Genomic DNA, 22,500 nt, shown 5'->3' on the forward strand with positions numbered 1-22,500 from the left:
TGTGTGTGTGTGTGTGTGTGTGTGTGTGTGTGTGTGTGTGTGTGTGTGTGTGTGTGTGTGTGTGTGTGTGTGTGTGTGCGTGCGTTTACGTGTGTGTGTGTCTGTGTCTGTGTGTCTGTGTGCATGTCAAAGAGTATGTCTGGGTTGTGTGTGTGTTTTTGTGAGAGCATCCTTAAGTGACCCTGTTTGTAGTCTTTGTACTCTGAACACATAATGTGTTGTGATGACGTGTGTGCTGCTAGTTACACTATTATAGGAGCTGTGGAAGGACGACTGTGTGTGTGTGTGTGTGTGTGTGCGCGCGTGTGTGCGTTTGTGTGTGTATGTGTGTGTTTGTGTGTGTGTGTGTGTGTGTGTGTGTGTGTGTGTGTGTGTGTGTGTGTGTGTGCGGGTGTGCGGGTGTGCGTGTGTGCGGGTGTGCGTGTGTGCGTGTGTGCGGGTGTGTGTGTGTGTGTGTGTGTGTGTGTGTGTGTGTGTGTGTGTGTGTGTGTGTGTGTGTGTGTTGCTAGTTACAGTATTATAGGAGCTGTGTAAGGATGGCTGATCACACAACCTACCCCACCCCCCATCCACACGCGCGCACACACACACGCATACACACACACACATGCGCGCCGCGCACACTAACACGCACAGATACGCACACACAGACCTTCGCTGCCAAGGCTGCCGCAGCTGGGCATGGACAGGGCACCACTCACACACACACACACATACTCTCTCTCACACACACACACACACAGATACTCTCTGTCACACACACACACACACACACACACACACACACACACACACACACACACACACACACACACACACACACACACACACACACACACACACACACACACACACACACACACACAGCTCTTCGCTGCCTAGGATGCCACTGCTGGGCATGGACAGGGCACCACACACACACACACACACACACACACACACACACACACACACACACACACACACACACACACACACACACACACACACACACACACACACACACACACACACACACACACACACACACACACACACACTGGGTACAGCTGGGCATGGTCAGGGCACCATATGGGCTGGACTGCTCATTACGATGCCCGCCGAGGGGACAAAGAAATGACCAACAACACCACCCAACACACACACCCTACCCCAATGCCCTCTCTTTCCATTAGCACCACCACCACCCAACTCCACCTCCACCAAGACGCACCCCATCACCACCACCCAACCCCAACCCAGTCCCATTCCTCCCTCTCTCCCCTCCATGTGGGTGTCAGGGTATATTGGGATTGTTCATCATGATGCCCACCGAGGGGCAAAATAAACTACCACTACCCAGTCAAGACAAGAAACCTCCCCCCCCACCAACACCACTACCCAGTCAAGACAAGAAACCTCCCCCACCACCACCACCACCACTACCCAGTCAAGACAAGAAACCTCCCCCACCACCACCACCACTACCCAGTCAAGACAAGAAACCTCCCCCACCACCACCACCACTACCCAGTCAAGACAAGAAACCTCCCCCCCACGAACACCACCCCCACCACCACTACCCAGTCAAGACAAGAAACCTCCCCCACCAACATCACCCCAACCGAACACTACCCAGTCAAGACAAGAAACCTCCCCCATCAACACCACCACTACCACCACCACCACTACCCAGTCAAGACAAGACACCTCTCCCACCAGCACAACTACCCAGTCAAGACAAGAAACCTCCCCCAACACTATCACCCCAACCAACCACCACCACCACTACCCAGTAAAGACAAGACACCTCCCCCACCAACATCACCCCAACCAAACACCACCCAGTCAAGACAAGAAACCTCCCCCCTCCACCAACATCACCCCAACCAACACCACCACTACCCAGTCAAGACAAGAAACCTCCCCCCCACGAACACCACCCCAACCACCACTACCCAGTCAAGACAAGAAACCTCCCCCACCAACACCACCACCAACACCACCCCCACTACCCAGTCAAGACAAGAAACCTCCCCCATCAACACCACCACTACCACCACCACCACTACCCAGTCAAGACAAGACACCTCCCCCACCCCCAACACCACTACCCAGTCAAGACAAGAAACGTCCCCCACCAACACCACCACCACCACCACCACCACTACCCAGTCAAGACAAGAAACCTCCCCCACCAACACCACCACCACTACCCAGTGAAGACAAGAAACCTCCCCCACCAACACCACCCCCCCAACCAACCACCACCCCAACCACCACTACCCAGTCAAGACAAGAAACCTCCCCCACCAACACCACCCCAACCACCAGCACCACTACCCAGTCAAGACAAGACACCTCCCCCACCACCACCACTACCCAGTCAAGACAAGACACCTCCCCCAACACCATCACCCCAACCGAACACTACCCAGTCAAGACAAGACACCTCCCCCAACACCATCACCCCAACCAACTACGCAGCTCTGTGTCCAAACAAACCACAACCTTCCCATTCAGTCATCACCAATGCATGGACTGTCTTTCTATCGCACATGCACGCACACACACACACAGACACACACAGACACACACACACACACACACACACACACACATACACAGGGCTCGTAATGAAAGCCCAACACACCCCGCCCAGATGGTGTTTGTCTGGTGAAATCAGGTGTGGACGAGCAAACACAGACCCTGACGAGGCGAAATGAGAGGAGAGAAGCAGAGGAGGAGAGGAGGAAAGAAGAGGAGGTGGAGGAGAGGAGAGGGGAAGGAGAGGAGAGGACGAGCAAACACAGACCCTGATAAGGCGAAATGGGAGGAGAAGGAGAGGAGAGGATGAAAGGACGAGCTAACACAGGGCCTTGTGAGGCGAAAGGGGAAGAGGAGAGAATAGGAGGAGAGGAGAGGGGAAGTAGAGGAGAGGGAGAGCAAACACAGGCCCTGACGAGGCGAAAGGGGAAGAGGAGAGAAGAGGAGGAGAGGAGAGGGGAAGTAGAGGAGAGGGGAAGGAGAGGAGAGGGAGAGCAAACACAGGCCCTGGCGAGGCGAAAGGGGATGAGGAGGAGGAGAGAAGAGGAGGATTTGAACAGGATTTTGGGATCTGTAGGGACTCAGGTACTAAGGCCGTGAGGGGATTGAGAAGGCAGGAGGGAGGTGTTTGTCACCTTTGAACTGGACTTGGGACCTGCAGTGACAAACTAGGACTGTCTCTACTGTGAGCCTGTAAGGGGATGGGGAAACCAGCAGGGAGGTGTAGGGTAGGGGTGGGCGATATGGCAAAAATGTTGTATCACGATTTTTTAACATGAAATCTCGATTTCACAAATTTGTAATTTGTGGTCAATAAAATGATTACACACTGATGATACTCTCATAAAGTGTACAATTGGAATACAATAATGTAAAGAATAAAGTGAAGACAACAACACAAGTGAGAAAACGTCACTCTGATACTGATAATAAACATCCTCACTGCAAGACGATCTATACGATTTTTCCACTTTGGCAGATTCGAGACGATCTTTTACTCAATATCACGATTCACGATTTAATATCGTCATATCGCCCACCCCTAGTGTAGGGCCCGTTTGAACTGGGCTTAGGACCTGCAGGGATGGAACAGAGGGGGAGAGGGTCCCCATCACATCTCTTCCTCAGTGGACAAATGCATAGCTTTCAGTGTTGCCAGATTGGGCGGGTGCCCGCCCAATTGGGTTACTTGGGATGAGCGTCGGCGGGCAAAAACGGGAAAAATTGGCCATTTGGCGGTTTTTTAAGCCGTTTTGGGCCCATAGAAGTCAATGTAATTTGTTGAATTTGGGCGTAATTTAGCGCATTTTGGCGGTTTTTGAGAACCTTTTGGGCGGGATTTGGTCAGACACATCTGGCAACACTGATAGCTTTCACATCACAGAGTGTTTGTGGCAAGAAATCCCTAACCACCACCACCACCACCACCACAGCTGCCCCAGTCCATTGAAATCCTCTCTTATGTCTGTAGGACTCTCTTTTATCGCTTTGGATAAAAGCACCTTTTAAATGTCATGTCAGATAATGTAATGTAATGTAACATCATGCAATGCAATGTAACATAATGTCATCTAATCTCCTCCATACCCTTGTCTTGTGCTTGTCCAGGTGCTAATATAATTTCATGTAATGTAATGTCATCCTCTTCAACTCCAATCTGCTTGTAATATAATGCTGTGTAATGTAATGTATTGTAATGTCATGCAATGTAGTGTAATGTAATGTAACGTAATTTAATATAATGTAATGTCATCTTCTTGTTCTTGTCCTCACCTAACAGGTGCCAATGCCAAGCTGCGCTACCAGCTGACGGCGGGCAACACCATGGAACAATGTAACAATATAACAATGTAACGTAATGTAATGTAATATAATGTCTTCTTGTCCTCACCTAACAGGTGCCAATGCCAAGCTGCGCTACCAGCTGACGGCGGGCAACACCATGGGCTCGTTCGACGTGGACCCCGAGGTGGGCACGCTGTACGTGGCCCAGAAGCTGGACTACGAGCGCGTGCAGCGCTACGAGCTGCGGCTGGTGGCCTCGGATGGGAAGTGGGAGAACCAGACCACGCTGGTGGTCAACGTCATCAACCAGAACGACGAGGTGCCCGTCTTCGACCAATCAGAGTACTACGCCAGCGTCATTGAGGAGCTGACCGACCTGCCCATCCTCGCCCTACAGGTAAAGAAGTATAGCAATCTAGTGTACTAATCAGGGTCTCGTTTCCCGATAACGATGGTTCTTAGCCTTACGTGTGTCGTTAACCAGTGATCCTACGAATGTTCTTAGATTTCCTACGACTGTTTCCCAAAGACACTCGTACATGAACGCGCGTTCACAGCCTCTAAGATCATTCGTAGCGTCGCTCTTAAGGATCGCTGTCCACATATGTGGTGCTGAAGTGTAGGCTACTCGGAGTGAACTGCGCCGTCATCTGCTGCTAAACCATTTACAAAATGTAAGGCGTGTGTCAGTATCAAAAGTTGTTTTCTATAAGGGTGGGACTACATTTGTAGCAGTTTGCAACTATCGACAGGAGTTATTGTTGGCAAATGAAATAAAATGCACACACACAATGAAATCATGCAAAACTCCCAACTGACGGTAATAATGAGCTACGCCGTTAAGACCCAGATAAAGCGCGTGCACTTGGCTACTGCAGCTTAATATTTAAGAGGACAAGTAGGCCTAGGCCTAGTTGGAGTTCCAAATTGGGATGCGCAAAGTTACAACCTCAAGGCGTTCAAGGCTTGACAACTGTCGGGAGCACGTCAGCATGCTGTTATGAAAAACAATGTCCATCAAAATTGACACATCCCCTCGCTGCCTTTTTGTTATTGCTTAGCCTAGAGTCGGAATAGGGAGAGGAGCTTGGCACATGTGGTGAGCGGTGCGCAAAGTACCGCGCGCTCAAGACTTTCACAACTGTGAGGACATTGTTGCACGGCAGTCTGCTGTTATTAAAACAAAAAATCTACACGAATCCCCATCGCTGCCTTTTTAATTTTTGTCATAGCTTACCCTTTGCCTACAACTATCATGTATTTTCGGCGTCGCCTTCCCTTTCTTAGGCTACTTGAAAATGAAACAGGGTGCAACAACTCGCTGACCATTTTTCTTCAAAAAAATATAAAATAAATAAAGTTTCGGAAGTGGCCTTCCGACATCAACACTCTTGTCTCTGGTTCCCGAAGCCCCTTCTTCATTTTGCCTTGTTCTTGTTCATGAGGCACCCACACAAATTATGATTGATCACAGTTTAATTATGCCCAGGTTTATCAAACACAGTCGAACTATTTTACTACCTGTAAAATATTTCCAAACACATTACTTTTATTTTATAGGCCTACACATCCACAATTAATGTTACCTTCTTATTTTCATTGCAGTGTCAACTGTGCTGCCATGATATTTAGGCTACACTCCCGTCTTAAAACATCAACTTGAAGCGCAAGTTTCCTCTTTTCCTATGGGTGTCTCCACTGTGCCATGCCTCTCGCGTCTTAAAACAGCAATCTTATGCGCAGGTTTCTTCTTTTCCCTTCATATCCTGTGGGTGTCTCCACTGTGCCATGCCGCTACGATCAATCTTAGCGCGTTAAGACTACTCTAGACCACTCGTGGATTGCTCTTAGAGTTACGTGTCAACCTGCGATGGTTCTTTGCTAAGTTGGCTTTGGGAAACGCTCCGTGAGCTCTACGATGGTGTTACGTGTGAACTTAAGTAGCACGTAGCGTTAAGTAGTACTTAAGGCCCTTTCGGAAACGAGGCCCTGCCCAATAAAGAGGTATAGCAATCTAGTGTACTATCCTACCCAATTAAGAAGTATAGCAATCTAGTGCACTAACCTGCCCATACTCGCCCTGCAGATAAAGAAGTATACAAATCTAGTGTAAGGTATAATGTAATGTAATAAGGGTCTATGTTTGCATTAAATTGTGCTTAAACTAAACTACTGTATTTTCATATTTTCTCTGGTAAGAAGCCCCAAACCTCCAACAACAAAGGCTCGCTCTCATATTCGTTAAAACCCCCAAATCTTTGGGAACTTTGCAATGCCATGGAGGGGGCCCTTTCTTCTTGTGTGGCCCAGGGGCCCAATGGAGTCATAATACGTTCTTGCACAATCCCCAATACAGTTTACTACTGTAGAGAGTGAGGATGGCACACACAGGCGTACACATTCACTCTGCAGGTACTGTAACCGCAGAGATACACCAGCGGCGATCTGAACGAGTCGAGCGACAGAAGTAATTGACTTTGTATTGAGTCGAGAGACAAAAGCGATTCTGAAGACCAGAGCGATTTGCGCGACGAGCGCGACAATTTGAAGTTGAAATCTTTTCAACTTTCTATGACGCGGTTCGGCGACAAGCCGCGACAGCCAATGACTGTATAGAGGTCAGTGACCACAGCCAATGGGAATGCTTGAATGCTTGGCCTTCTGCCTGTACGGACATACTCTTGTCTCCTCAATCGCTCGTATCGCTTGCTGCTACACTCTGTCGCTTGAATCGCGTCGCCGCTGGTGTATCTCTGCGGTAAGGCTACACATTTTAGCATACATGCTACACAGTACAATGTGCCAGTTAGACATGAGGGGGTCAACCAAACACATTCAGGATGTCATCATCCAACAATACATAAGGTCAGTATAAACGTATACTACACACTCCACAGACTCCTTCACTGAGAAAAATATCAGTCCTATACGCTGGATGGATGTGAAACCAAACAAAAGTGTTTTATATTATTATTTCCCTCCTGACGAAAGTGTTTTTCTCCTGGCGCAATGACACCAGGGCAGAACGTTCCGGAGAGACACTCTCAGTGGCGGCTTGCGAGAGAGAGACAGTCACCTCAGTGGCAGCTTGAGAGAGAGAGAGAGGCAGGCGTGAAGGAGGCTTGTGATGTGGCCACAGCTGTCGCCTCGGAGAGGAATTGATTTGATGTGCGCCCGCACTGCTCTGCTCTGCTCTGCTCTGCTCTGCCAGGGCTGCCTGGCACCTAATGCATTAAATTGTTTTGGGGTTTGTACAGGGACTGGTTATGAGCTCCATGGGCCCCGGGGCCAGACAAAAAGAAAGGGCCCCCTTCATGGCATCGCAAGGATTGGTGGTTTAACGTAGATGTTGGAGAGCCTTTTTTGTTTGGGGTTTGGGTTTCTTAAACATAATATGAAAACACAAATATATTACAGTACTTTACAGTACATTACATTACACTTAGCTGACGCTTTCACCCAAAGCAACTTACAGTTACTATTACAGGGTATTGGAATACAGCCCCTGGAGCAATGGGGGTTAGGTGCCTTGGTACAGGGTATTGGTTACAGTCCCTGGAGCAATAGGGGTTAGGTGCCTTGGTACAGGGTATTGGTTACAGTCCCTAGAGCAATGGGGGTTAGGTGCCTTGGTACAGGGTATTGGTTACAGTCCCTAGAGCGATGGGGGTTAGGTGCCTTGGTACAGGGTATTGGTTACTGTCCCTAGAGCAATGGAGGTTAGCTGCCTTGGTACAGGGTATTGGTTACAGTCCCTAGAGCAATGGAGGTTAGCTGCCTTGGTACAGGGTATTGGTTACAGTCCCTGGAGCAATGGGGGGTTAGGTGCCTTCCTCAAGGGCACTTAAGCCATGGATGGATTAGACCAATAATGTAGTGTTTTTTGTCGTGGGGAGGCTTGGGTTTCAGGCCCCCCTTGGCTCTTGGGCCCCAGGGCCTGTGCCTGGTAGGCCTGTGCAGTTATATGCCCCTGTGTTTGTGGTAGTCTCCCCTTGAAGTGTTTTGTTATGTTTATTAATGTGCGTCCTATCCTCCGCGTTTAGGAGTGGAGAGAGAGAGAGGGAGCAGTGGAAGGGAAGGCTGGCAGGTAGAGAGGTGGAGGCAAAATTGAAATGACTATTTTCACACATCTGGCCTCGCCTGTCGTCCTTCTTGAAGTGTTTTTTCCCCCCTTCAATATCACTTTCCGTTGTATTGTCAGGAGAGGGGTGAAAAGAGAGGAGGGAGGGTTGGGGGGAGAAGAGAAGAAAAACATCAAAGACTTTTGTAAACAACTCTTCCAGTGACTCCAGAAAATAGTGAATTTTTCTTTTTGCTTTGTCTATTAACTTTTAATTGTCTCCTGTGTTCTGTGACGGATATGTCGAATGCAGCGATGCAAGCCTGTCCCTCAGTAAGCCACTCTATCTATCTCTGCCAGCACGATCCGGGGGCTCAATAAAGCACATTATTAATTCACCAAGGGAGAGACTCAATAAAGCACATTATTAATTCACCAAGGGAGAGACTCAAAAGTGGCCATGTGTCTGTTTTCGCATGTCTTTGCATGTTTGTTTTTTGCGTATTTCACCTGGACATCTACTTTTAGCTTGAAAACATTAAGAGAAAACATTCTCAGGCTTAAAAAAAGACTATTAGAATTATTATTATTATTAGAATTATCATAATCTTCTTTTCATGGCTTTATTTGATTGTTACACTGAAGAGATGACAGCAAATGGTTGGAAGAGAATGATGGAGGAGTGGAGGATCAGGAAATGACCTCTGGCAGCAGTTAGACCCCGGGTCCCCTTCACAACAATACAGTGCCTTAGCCATTTGAACTACAGTCAAGGCCATGAATGAGAATATCAACAGACACCTTCGGAGTTGCTACTAGTCAGGCCAGGAGCAAAATATTGTTTCTGAGTTTCTGAGTTCCACCCACTTTGTCGGGAACCAATCAACTTTGAGCAGCTCCAACGGCCCTAGGCAGAGGCGTGTTCAAGGCAGTGACATGGTTTAAGCAGAGATATTCTATTGGGACTAAGAAAAGTTTTGGTTTAAGCATCGGCACAGCCTTTTCTGGCCTTGACCGGTAGCAAACCGAGTGAGGTGGGTCAACATTTTGGAAAGGTTAATCGTTTTTGTCTTGGTCTCGAAAAGAGATTTGAAAGTCGATGATTATCAGGCAAATCTTCTTCATTCTTTCCTTCCTTCCTTCCTGACCAAGTGTCCGCCACGGATCCGGATCAGGAGGCGGACCAGAGTGTGCTGCGCTACTCGCTGCATGGTCTCCATCGATATTTGTTATACGTAACAATGCCCCACGTTATGATACGATTCGTTTCGATTCGATTTTTTCCACTTCTGTTATGTTATGGAGCTAGGGCATTGTTGCCTGGTTAACACCAGACCTAATCACTAGTGAGATTTCAGATCGAAACGATTGTGTAGAGCTAAAGCAGTATGGGTAAGGCTAAGGGCATTGGGCAGGGGCCAGCAATTCACCTTTTGCAAAAGCCACGCCCCCTAGTTATTGTTGCTACTTCCGTCAAAAACTTAGAACCAGGCACACGTTTTGGCTGCGTTTCATAGGAAATGTGTGTAGCCTACACTTCTTGTATAGGCCTACACACGCTGATTACTAGAAGCCATGTTCAACTGTGAAATACAACAACTTGATGATGACGATGTAATGTCTGTAACCAGGACATTTTGATAGTGCTTGGTGTAAACTGGGACATTGCAACCGTCCGCCAAGACATTTGACGGGCTTTGGGCACACTGCGCAGCTCTTGTGCAGTCACACTGGGCGTCTCTCTTCTGTTCACTTTAATGGTTTTAGTTGACAGTTAGTAATATCTTCATAACAAGGTTGGAACAAGCGCAGCCCCATTTCAGTGTAACTTTTTTTGCTGTCACACTCGACGCATATACACAGACACAAACCGGGAAGGAGAGAGGGTGGGGGCTGCTCAGTGGGCTGTGCACTTGGCGCATATTAAACTATATAAAAACATTAAACTAGATATAAATATACTATAAATATACTATATATAACGATATATAAAATTTGAATCATAATGCCGTGAATCCAATACTATAATATCATATAATATTAGCCTTAAGTCTGAGCGATGCATTGATTATTTGTTTAGGGTACGTTTTCTGCAAGGGGGAAGGGGGCTATATTAGCAAAGAAGATTGCACAGTTAGCCTGCTACTTTTAAATATGATCACCTGGAGCTAATAGCCTCCGCATGGCTTAATCCATCCCTGTTATCAGTCCGCTTGAGGTTTTTGCTTCGGGAAAGTGAAAAAACGAGGTCCTAATCAATCTTCAGATGGTGTCGGACCTTGACGGTGCCATAGGCACACGTTTTATGTCTCCCTAAAATCGCAGGTTTTTGACGGACCTCCGACAAGTTCTACACTCCTTAGTTACCGTTGCTGAGCTCGGATTGGTTGGCGGCCGTTTGTGGGAGGGGTTTTGCGAAAGGCTAATTGGATTATTGTTGATACTGAAGAATGCCCCACGATAAGATACGATACGATTCAATCCGATCGTCGGCCGTAGGATCGACTGTATCGATGATCATTTACACCCCTACTTCCTTCCTTCCTGAGCAGGTGTCCGCCACGGATCCGGACCAGGAGGCGGACCAGAGCGCGCTGCGCTACTCGCTGCACGGCCAGGGCGCGGGGAGCGAGTTCACCATCGAGGAGCTGAGCGGCCGCATCTACGTCCAGAAGAAGCTGGACCGCGAGGAGCGCTCCGCATGGCGCTTCCTGGTGCTCGCCACCGACGAGAACGGCGCCGGGCTCACGGGCTTCGCCGACGTCCTGCTGGAGGTGAATGAATGAAAAGCTTTATTGCCCTGAAGGGAATTGGTCTCGCATTTAGGAGTATTACAATATTACATGTATTACAGTCAAGTTAACCTACCTGAACTTAAAAGGTGCACTGTGTAATTTTTTTTTAGTTTATTTCCAGAATTCATGCTGCCCATTCACTAATGTTACCTTTTTCATGAATACTTGCAACCACCATGAAATTTTAAGTATTTATTATGACGCATGCATGCATGAAAAGGGGGATGTTCTCCATGGTCCGCTATTTTGAATTTCCAGAAATTGGCAATTTTAGCTGCAATACTTGCTGTACTTTGGTCATACTAGTAAATATTAGTTTGTCAATTAAGTAATTATTCATGAATTCATGAAAATTCATCCAAATCAAAATTTGGCATTAGACAGCACAATTTCACCTTTAACTTATTGATCAGTTGAATACTTCGAGACACTAAGGATTTAACCTACGTAAGCGTCTATTTGTTACAGGTGCGAGACATCAACGACAACGCGCCGGCCTTCCTGTGTTCCACGGACAGCTGTTTCGTGGGCAGCGTTCCCGAGAACTCGCCGGCCGACACCTCCATCATGGAGATGCGCGCCACCGACCTCGACGACCCCAAAGCCGGCAAGAACGCGGCGCTCACCTACCGCATCGTGCAGAACGTCCGCAACGACATCAACCTCAACCTCTTCTCCATCAACCCCAACACCGGCACCATCTACACCGTGCTGCGCTCCCTCGACAGAGAGGTGGGATGTGGATATATTATTTCTATACGTTATACGCGCGAGTGTGTGTGTGTGTGTGTGTGTGTGTGTGTGTGTGTGTGTGTGTGTGTGTGTGTGTGTGTGTGTGTGTGTGTGTGTGTGTGTGTGTGTGTGTGTGTGTGTTCTCCATCAACCCCGACACTGGCACCATCTACACCGTGCAGACAGAGAGGTGGCTTATTTATTTATTAAATTAAATTATATTTATTATGTATTATTTATTTATTGAATATTTATTTGTTATTTGTCATTCATTATTTATTGTTTATTATTTATTATTTTTTCTAGAATTATTTGTGGAAGTTATTTCATGGGTTTATCTATTTTATTAAGCACTAGTGGCACTTTTTATCCTGTAAGTATAATGGCACTTTTATCTTGAAGTCAAATTGATCAGGGTTGTTATCATGGGCTCATTTATTTTATTAAGCATTAGTGGCACTTTTTATCCTATAATGGCACTTCGTTTTTGAAATCAAACTATGCAGGGTTGTCTCTGCTCCACATGTCTTGCATGTCAATGAGGATACTACAAGTGTAATGTCTTGGGTGGAGGTGGTGGAGGTTACTGGTCAAGCACTGGTGGCACTTTTTTATCTTATAATGGCAATTTAATTTACATTTGAAATCACCAGACACTACCAGACACCAGACACATTGCTGTTACTCCATGTACTGTTTAGCCTCGCGCACCATCCTACGTACTTCCGCCAAGAGACTTGGCTCCGCACTACGTCTAGTATCTGTTGTCTGTGGAGCGATGAAGACCGGTAGGATTTGCGCCGATGTTCTGGCAAACGGTCCTACATTGTAATTTCATCCTACGGTAGGATGTTCTGTCAGACATGTCTGTTAAACGGTCCTACATCGCCATAGATAGACATCAGACATTTTCGTTCAACAACTTAGAGCTATAAGTTAAATCCTGATTTTTCCTGCTTCCTGCAATCGCATCAGAACAAACAACCTCCAGACCATGAATACGAAATGAAATGGTTGTATTATGGGATGGTCAGGACCAGGCTATTGTTTCCCTTGCATGTCAATGACGATATACTGTATGTCTTGTGTGTGTAGGTGGAGGGTCGTTACCTGGTGGTGGTGGAGGCTACTGACGGAGGGGGTCTGACGGGGACGGGCACGGCCACCATTTTAGTGTCAGACGTCAACGACCACGCGCCCGCCTTCAGCCAGCAGCTGTACGTGGCATCCATCCCAGAGGACCTGGAGCTCAACAGTGAGGTATAATAACAATACACTTACAACACAATACATTACAATACAGTGACATGCATTACATTACAATACACTTACAGTACAGTGCATTACAATACAATACAGTGAGGTACATTATATTACATTTCACGCGCCCTCCTTCAGCCAGCAGCTGTACGTGGCATCCATCCCAGAGGACCTGGAGCTCAACAGTGAGGTACTAACCAGGGGTGGAGTTATCAGGGTTGGGGCAAGCAGGCCATCTGCTCCTGGCCCAAGGGCCCTCCCATATGGGTGGTAGGGGGACCTATTATCAGTCTGGCAACGCCATCCTATGTACTCCGCCCAAAGATTTTGGCTCCGCACGTAGTCTGGCGAAATCCTCCTGGATTGGACTGGATGGTTAAAGTAACACTATTGACACTTTTGTTTTGTTATATTTGTATGCTTTTGCTACACTATATTGTAACAGTCATGCTAATAAAGCACAATATGGGTTTTAATTTCAATTCGGAACTCCAATGAATTTGAATGGCAGAGTAAGATCAGACCATCTCCCACCCTCCATGGAGACGGATTCCTCTTAGCTTTCGGCAGACTGTTTGACGGGGTCAACAGTCGGCCATCGCCCAGGCTAACCTATTATGACCTTGGCAGGCTGTGGGGGGGGGCCTATCAGTGTTTTATCCGGAGGCCCTGTGTGCTATTGCTCTGCCACTGAGACTAACTGCATCTCTGCTCCTGCCTGTACTGTATAGTAAAGGCATAGAGGTCTGCATGTGTATCAATAGAGGGTTTTTTCATAGAAGATATAAATAGATTTAAAACACATTTTACGACAGGAGTGATGGAAAAGCTTGGCACAGGAGGATTAGGGGAAAATCACAAAACCATCTGGATGGTTTATCTATAGCTCTAGAACAATAATTTGACTTAATGGAGTTAATTCGCCTCAAAATCTGATGGAAAAAGGATTTATTGTATTACGTTTGTGTACTGTGTGTGTGTGTGTGTGTGTGTGTGTGTGTGTGTGTGTGTGTGTGTGTGTGTGTGTGTGTGTGTGTGTGTGTGTGTGTGAGTGAGTGAGTGAGTGAGTGAGTGAGTGAGTGAGTGAGTGAGTGAGTGAGTGAGTGAGTGAGTGAGAGACAGAGGCAGAGAGAGAGAGACAGGCAGAGAGAGAGAGAAAGATAGAGAGATAGAGGGAGAGGAATTGAGTGAAATAGTGTATGTGTTTGGTTTGTCTGTTTATTTGTGTGTGGGGGGCAGGCTATTTTATTGTTGATGTCTGTATCTGTATGTTTAACCCTATCCAGACTGGGGGGGGGCTAAAAGTGCCCGCACCAACTTTGATGTCGTATAATTCCTTAACGACTTAAGCTATGACTACGAAACTTTGTGACTTTTCCTAACATTTAGTTGGCTACAGTTAAGTACCGAAAGATTAGGTTTATCATTTTTGCCGTTGCCATGGCAACGGTTTTCTGACAGGTATGTCTGACCAAAAATAATTTTACCGTATTTATGACGCCATATATTTTCAGATTTTTTTGTTATTTCCATTAGCATCAGACTACTTTGTGAACATTTAAGTGGTTTGAAGCAGAACATCATTAAAATTCAAGTGCATTACCTAAATTTAATGGAAAATACATTATGGCGAGATTTTGGGCATAAGATGATGATGATGTCATAATGACATCATAATACCAGATAATTACACAAAAATTATGCCATTCATAGATGTCCATACGTAGATCATCTCCCCCAAGTTTCGTAGTCATACTGTATTCCGTTCATGAGTTATGAGGGGGGGGTCAAAAGAGCCCCCCCCCAGGCCCAGGAATGCCAAAAAAGCCCAGTCTGAATAGGGTTAAGTATTACACATTATATTCTGGTGAATGTCCATCATCTGTGAAACAGCTGTTACAGCTGTTAGTAACATACATACAGTAAAGTGCCCTTCGACGTTGACGGTAAAGTGCACTTCGACCTTGACGTCTGACCTTGACCTTGACAGTAAAGTGCACTTCAACCTTGACGTCTGACCTTTGACCTTTTGCCCCTTGAGGTGCTGGTGGTGGCGGCCACCGACGGGGACGAGGGCGAGAACGCGGCGGTGACCTTCAGCATCGTCGGCGGTGACGAGGACAGGAAGTTCTTCGTGGAGACGGACAAGGTGAACCGACGCGGTGTCCTGCGACTGCAGAAGAAGATCGACTTCGAGAAGCCGCACGAGCGCAGCTTCAACCTCACACTCAAGGTAATAAACCACATGGTACAAGCGCAGGTTTAGAACCAGGCTAGCGTTAGCCTCACACTGAAGGTAATAAACCACACGACACGAGCGCAGCTTTAGAACCAGGCTAGCTTCAACCTCACTCTGAAGGTACTGTATTGTATTTGAAAGCACTTTAGGTCAACAGTGTAGTTGTGATACTGTGCTATATACGTAAATACATATTGTTGTTGTTGTTGTCGTTGTTAAAGGTGGAGGATGCCGACTTCTACAGCACAGCCCACTGCGTCATCCAGGTGGAGGATTCCAATGACCACGCCCCCGTCTTCTTCCCGCAGTTCTACGATGCCGGCGCTATGTTGGAAGACGTCCCTGCCGGAACCATCGTGGCCCAGGTTGGTATTTGTCAGAGGTGTCAAAAGTAAAAGTAAAAGTCAATTAATGGTGTAAGTACAACACTAGTAGCCTGGCTCTCACACAGATCCTTCGTGCTTGGTGCAGCTTCGTTAAACTTCGTGGCTCGCACGAGGGACTGGAAATCTTAGACGAGCCCGAACGTCATCAGATATTTCATGGCCTGTCCAATCAGAATCGCGGAGCGAGATAGCGGGCGGGGTATATACGAGTCAGTGGTTGAAGTAGTAGTGATCTATCTGTCTGTCTATCTATCTATCTATCTATCTATCTATCTATCTATCTATCTATCTATCTATCTATCTATCTATCTATCTATCTCTCTCTCTCTCCCTCCCTGTCTCTCAGGTGACGGCTATGGATCTGGACTCGGGTCAGAACGGGAAGTTCTCCTACAGCATCGCCCCGGAGTCGGATCCGTACCAGCAGTTCGTGGTGGACAAGAGTGGCTGGGTGGTGGTGTCGGAGCCGCTGGACCGGGAGAAGGTGTCCCAGCACCGCCTGATGGTCCTGGCAGTGGACATGGGCGAGCCCGCGCTCACCGGCACCGCCATCGTCATGGTGACCGTGCAGGACATCAACGACAACGGGCCGGAGCTGGAGGCCGCGTACCGGCCGGTGGTGTGGGAGAACTCGGCGGCGCCGCAGCCCGTACGCATGAACGACACCTCGCTACTGCTCAACGCCGTGGACCGCGACGCGCCCCCTAACGGAGGACCCTTCACCATACGCCTGCTGCAGCTCACGCAGGACGCCACCAGGTGGGGCTATACACACACACACACACACACACACTCACACACACACACACCCTTCACCATACGACTAGTGCAGCTAGTTGTCCTCATGGTGGAAACTACTGTACTACACACACACACACACACACCCTTCACCATACGCATGCTTCAGCTCACCGAGGACGCTACCAGGTGCGCTTCCGTTGGCAACACACACACACACACACACACACACACACACACACACACACACACACACACACACACACACACACACACACACACACACACAAACTTTTAACCCCTAACTTATTCCGTGCTTCCCCACACATGACTTCTCTCTGTCTATAAATCTCCCTCTCTCTCTCTCTCTCTCTCCTTTCCTCCCTTCCTCCCTCCTTTCCTTTCTTTCTCCTTTCCGCCTCTTCAGCTTCAACTTGACGGACCTGCGTAACGGCAGTGCCCTGCTGACGGCGCTGCGCTCCTTCGACCGCGAGCGCCAGAAGCAGTACCTGCTGCCCCTCCTCATGATGGACAGCGGAGACCCGCCCATGAGCGCCACCTCCACCCTCACCGTCGTCATCGGCGACCGCAACGACCACGCACACCTGCCGGGACACACCAAGTTCATCGTCTACAGCTACGAGGGTGAGTAAAGTATTGTCATCATGTATCGCCATATATATTGTTGTCACAACCTGGCACAAGTGCCATGACACTGAAAGTAAAGCAGTGTCAACAAGTTCTTCGTCTACAGCTACGAGGGTGAGTAAAGTATTGTCACAACATGGCTCAAGTGCCATGACACCGAAAGGGGACAGACAAGAGGGTAACCCTTACATATCATTACCTTCAGCGTTGCTACTAGTCAGGTCAAGAGCAATGCAAGAGATTTGAAAGTCGATGGTAATCAGGCTAGGCCACACCAAGTTCATTGTTTACAGTTACGAGGGTGAGTAGTGTCATCATGTATCGCCATTTATATTGTCTCAACCTGGCACAAGTGCCATGACACAGAAAGGGGACAGACAAGAGGGTAACCCTTACATATCATTACCTTCAGCATTGCTACTAGTCAGGTCAAGAGCAATGCAAGAGATTTTTAAGTCGATGGTAATCAGGCTTGGCCACACCAAGTTAATCGTCTACACTTTACAGCTATGAGGGTGAGTAGAGTAGTGTCATCATTTATCACCATAGATATTGTCCCAACCTGGCACGAGTGCCATGACACAGAAAGGGGACAGACAAGAGGGTAACCGTTCACTATCATAGCCGGGACACACCAAGTTCATCGTTTACTGCAGTGTTTCTTAACCTTTTTTCTTGAAGCACCCCCTAACCTGTGCCAAAGACCAGCCGCGCACCCCCAACCCAGTGTATAGTGTATACACGCAAAAAAATGATTTAAGTGAATAATTACAAGCATTCTTAGACTCTACTCAATACTTTAATGACTTACATTAGGTCCAACACATGTTTTAATTTGGTCTTGATTTGACCTAATTATAATGTTTGGAAGCAGAATTGTGGTCACAACCTCAAGACAAACAAAATTCCGTGCACCCCCTGAAATCTCTGGCGCACCCCCAGGGGGTGCCCGCACCCCAGGTTAAGAACCACTGGTTTACAGCTCTGAGGGTGAGTAGTGCCATCCATCATGGTGTTGCACCCACTGCCCATGCACGCCGTGTCCCCAGGCTGCTTCCCCGTACTACACCATGGCCAATCCAGTTTCCAGCATGAGAGCGTTCTTATCCATTCTATGTTCTTTGGTGGCACACAAAGCTTGCCATGCCAGAACGCTGAACATAAGTGTTCTACCAGAGAATATGGAGAAGGTTCACAGGCTTTGGCTACAGTGGGAACAGATCAGAGTGAGCTTCTCCTCTATTCTAGTTCTCTGGTTCTACTGCCATGCTCAACTGTAGTGTTTTAGTGTCCTGTGTCTATGGTTAACAGGTGGGAGGGTGAGTGCAGAGTTCTGTACACGTCTGTGGATGCAGCGCAGGGGAGATGTTGAAATGCCCTCATGGCGGAAACAACTGTGCTGCACACACACACACACGGGCACGCGCACACACGCACACGCACACGCACACGCACACGCACACGCACACACACACACACACACACACACACACACACACACACACACACACACACACACACACACACAGCGTGGGGCAGGGGAGATGTTGTCCTCATGGTGGAAACTACTGTACTGCACACACACACACACACACACACACACACACACACACACACACACACACACACACACACACACACACACACACACACACACACACACACACACACACACACACACAGCGTGGGACAGGGGAGATGTTGTCCTCATGGTGGAAACTACTGTATTGCACATGTCACACCAGCATTCACTCATGACTTATTTATCCTGCGTTGCCATCTGTCAGCTTGTATGATATTCACTGAACAGAGCAGGAGTTTGAGCTCTGGTATTTTTAGCTGTCCTGTTAGCAAAAGTGCTAGCTGGTTAGTTACATTTTCTTCTGTGATGCAGAGGAGACATTAACCCTTTATAGGGCACACAAATCTCAACTTCCGAGTGAAAAAAAAATGTTTGACAGGCTCCAGACCACTGCTGATTGGTCAAATGTCATGATGTCACTATCTGTGTGAAAGCCTGATGTCTCCTGATTAATTTGCTATACATGGGTTCTAAATTTTGTTTATAACATGACTGCACGAACCTAGCTGCCCACAGCTTAACCTCTGATTGTTGGAAACCGCTGTCGGTCAAAAAATTAGCTCACGTGGTTGGCTGCCTGTGTCTTGCCCCTCCTCTTAACATTGTGTCGATTAACACTGAGAACCCTTGTATAACCCATATGTATAACCCATATGTATAACCCATATGTATAACCCATATGTATAACCCATATGTATAACCCATATGTATAACCCATATGTAACCCACTTGGTTGTACCCCCCTGTAGAGAGGCATGGCAGGAGCATTTGTAATAGGTGTGGAGGTGATCAGAAATCATTGTCAAATATAGTCCTATAAAGGGTTAAACCCCAAAATAAGAAATCATCAAGCTGCTATAAAGGGTTAAACCCCAATAAGAAATCATCAAGCTGCTATAAAGGGTTAAACCCCTAATAAGAAATCATCAAGACGCTCAAATGAAGCATGACGCAAAACAATTTTCTTAAATGATGTCCCAGATTCTAATAAACACCTCAAAATGGGGGCACATGTGGCTTTTTTTAAAAGCGCTGTCGATTTCACGCTTAACAGGATAACAGTTTCATTTTTTATGGTTTTAGTTTTAGTAGAGGAGGGAAGTGTCGGGTAGCTAATTGGTTAGCGCCCCCTACTGGGTTATATAACCATAACAACATGTGTAACCATGACAACATGTGCTCCTTATATCACACAGCGCTGGGGCATCGGACACTCACACATGTGTGCGCACACACACACACACTCACACATACATACACACACACACACACAGACGGGTGCATGCATGAACGCACACACACATGTATGCGCACACACACACACACACACACACACGTGTGCATGCACACACACACACACACACACACACACACTCACACTCACACTCACACACACACACACACACACACACACACACACACACACACACAGACGGGAAGGACGCATGCACACACACACACACACACACCACACTCACTCACACACACACACACACACACACACACACACACACACACACACACACACACACACACACACACACACACACACACACACACACACACACACACACACACACCTCATCCATAGTCAACCTTTCTTGTACTTTGTATGCTCCCTTTGTGAGCCCCAGGTAGTGTCAACACTGTGTGCGTGTTTGTGTGTGCGTGCGTGCGTGCATGTGTGCGCACGTGTGTGTGTATGTGTGTGCTGTGTGTGTGTGAGTGTGAGTGTGAGTGTGTGTGTGTGCGTGTGTGCGTGTGTGAGTGTGAGTGTGCGTGCGTGTGTGTGTGTGTGTGTGTGTGTGTGTGTGTGTGTGTGTGTGTGTGTGTGTGTGTGTGTGTGTGTGTGTGTGTGTGTGTGTGTGTGTGTGTGTAACTAGACTAACCTCATTATGTGTGTGTGTTCCCCAGGTCTGCTCCCCACCACTGTGCTGGGCCAAGTTCAATCCCCCGACCCCGACGACTGGAGTGAGAAGGTGTACCAGTTTGAAGGGAAGAACCACAGGTAACTTTCATCTCTCCTCTCTCAAGAACCACAGGTAACTTTCATCTCTCTTCTCTCAAGAACCACAGGTAACTTTCATCTCTCCTCTCTTCTATTGAAGTGAGATCCCTACACCACCTTCCAAAGGGCAGAGGGGAGCGGAGGATGAGAGGAGGGGAGGAGAGGAGGGAGCAAAAGATAAGAGGATGGAGGATAAGAGGAGGGGAGGAGGAGGGGAAGAGGGGAGGGAAGGATGAGAGGATGGAGGATAAGAGGAGGGGAGGGAGCAGAGAAGAGGAGAGAAGAGAAGACGCTGCCAAGCTCCCAGGCTGCCATTTAACAAGGCAGACAGATGCAGCAGGAAGAAAAAGGAGAGATGAGGAAGAGGAGGAGGAGGAGGAGAGATGAGGTGAAGGTGTGAGAAAAGAGAGGGGGGAGGAGGAAGAGGAAGAGGAGGAGAGATGAGGAGAAGGTATGAGAGGGAAGAGGAGGAGGAGGAGAGATGAGGAGAAGGTGTGAGAGGGAAGAGGAGGAGGAGGAGAGATAGAAGACAAGCAAGAGGAGGAGGAGAGATGAGGAGGAGGAAGAAGAAAAAGGAGAGGGATAAGGTGGAGGAGGAAGAGAAGGAGAGGAACAAGAGGAGAAGGAGAGATGAGGATGAGGAGTAGGAGAAAAAGGAGAAGGAGGAAGAGGTGAGGTGAAGGTGTATGAAAAGAGAGGATGAGGAGGAGAGATGAGGTGAAGGTGTTTGAAAAGAGAGGCCCTCAGAGCGAAGATAGATAGAAGATAGCAGGAAGCGAAAGAGTGATGAGAAGAGAAGGAGAAGATGAGGAGAGGTTGATATGAAGGAGGTAATGGAACACGGCAGTAGAACAAGGGATTACAGATGAAAGAATGAAGAAAAGAAAAAAGAGGAAAAAAGAAAAAGAGAGCATAAAGGAGGTATAATAGGCTGCTGCCATCTCCTGTCTTGTGAGCCGGGCTATTAATGCTTCATCAAGTGTTGTATTCAGAATGTTTTTCTTGTTTTTACTTTGAGTGAAGACAGGAACGATCCGCCCGCTTGTGTGATACACACAACGTGTGTGTGTGTGTGTGTGTGTGTGTGTGTGTGTGTGTGTGTGTGTGTGTGTGTGTGTGTGTGTGTGTGTGTGTGTGTGTGTGTGTGTGTGTGTGTGTGTGTGTGTGTGTGTGTGTGTGTTTGATAGCTAGCTAGCGCGTGGTGCGGTGTGTTGTGTTTGCCCTCTGGGCTGGTTGTAATGAACAGGCTGTAATCAGGTTTGGAAGAACTCCAACTCCAGCTACACAGCCAGCTCCAGACAATGACAAACATGACACCTTGTTAAAACAAGATGGAGAGAGGAGGGGGGAGAGAGAGAGAGAGAGATATGTAACAATAGACATGCTCTTGAAACAAGAGAGAGAGAGAGAGAGAGAGAGAGAGAGAGAGAGAGAGAGAGAGAGAGAGAGAGAGAGAGAGAGAGAGAGAGAGAGAGATGTAACAATAGACATACTTTTAAACAAAAGAAGAGAGTAGAGACATATATATAGCAATAGGCTTACTCTTGAAACAAAATGGAGAGAGGGTGTGGAGGGAAAGATAGATAGATATAGAGTATGTAACAATAGACAGAGGAAGAGAGATATGGAAAAAGAGAGAGGGGGAGAGTGAGAGAGATGTGACAATAAACATATAGAAACGATCTTTAAACAAATTGGAGAGAGAGGGGGGGGAGGGAGGGAGGCAGAGAGAGAGAGAGAG

The 22,500-nt window shown here is 47.5% G+C and overlaps 1 protein-coding gene across 1 annotated transcript in view; it reads left to right on the forward strand.

Moving 5' to 3' along the window:
* The window catches only part of si:dkey-22o22.2 (neural-cadherin), a 206,278-nt gene that overhangs the window by 151,643 nt on the left and 32,135 nt on the right, over positions 1-22,500 (forward strand). The window contains exons 18-26 of the mRNA XM_063198429.1: positions 4,425-4,708; positions 10,924-11,145; positions 11,635-11,898; positions 12,994-13,158; positions 15,200-15,391; positions 15,619-15,762; positions 16,130-16,542; positions 16,949-17,166; positions 20,666-20,759. Coding sequence (XP_063054499.1) covers positions 4,425-4,708; positions 10,924-11,145; positions 11,635-11,898; positions 12,994-13,158; positions 15,200-15,391; positions 15,619-15,762; positions 16,130-16,542; positions 16,949-17,166; positions 20,666-20,759 — 1,996 coding nt within the window. The remainder of the gene's footprint in view (positions 1-4,424; positions 4,709-10,923; positions 11,146-11,634; positions 11,899-12,993; positions 13,159-15,199; positions 15,392-15,618; positions 15,763-16,129; positions 16,543-16,948; positions 17,167-20,665; positions 20,760-22,500) is intronic.

The sequence above is a fragment of the Engraulis encrasicolus genome, chromosome 5, assembly GCF_034702125.1.
Source record: "Engraulis encrasicolus isolate BLACKSEA-1 chromosome 5, IST_EnEncr_1.0, whole genome shotgun sequence".
NCBI lineage: Eukaryota > Metazoa > Chordata > Actinopteri > Clupeiformes > Engraulidae > Engraulis > Engraulis encrasicolus.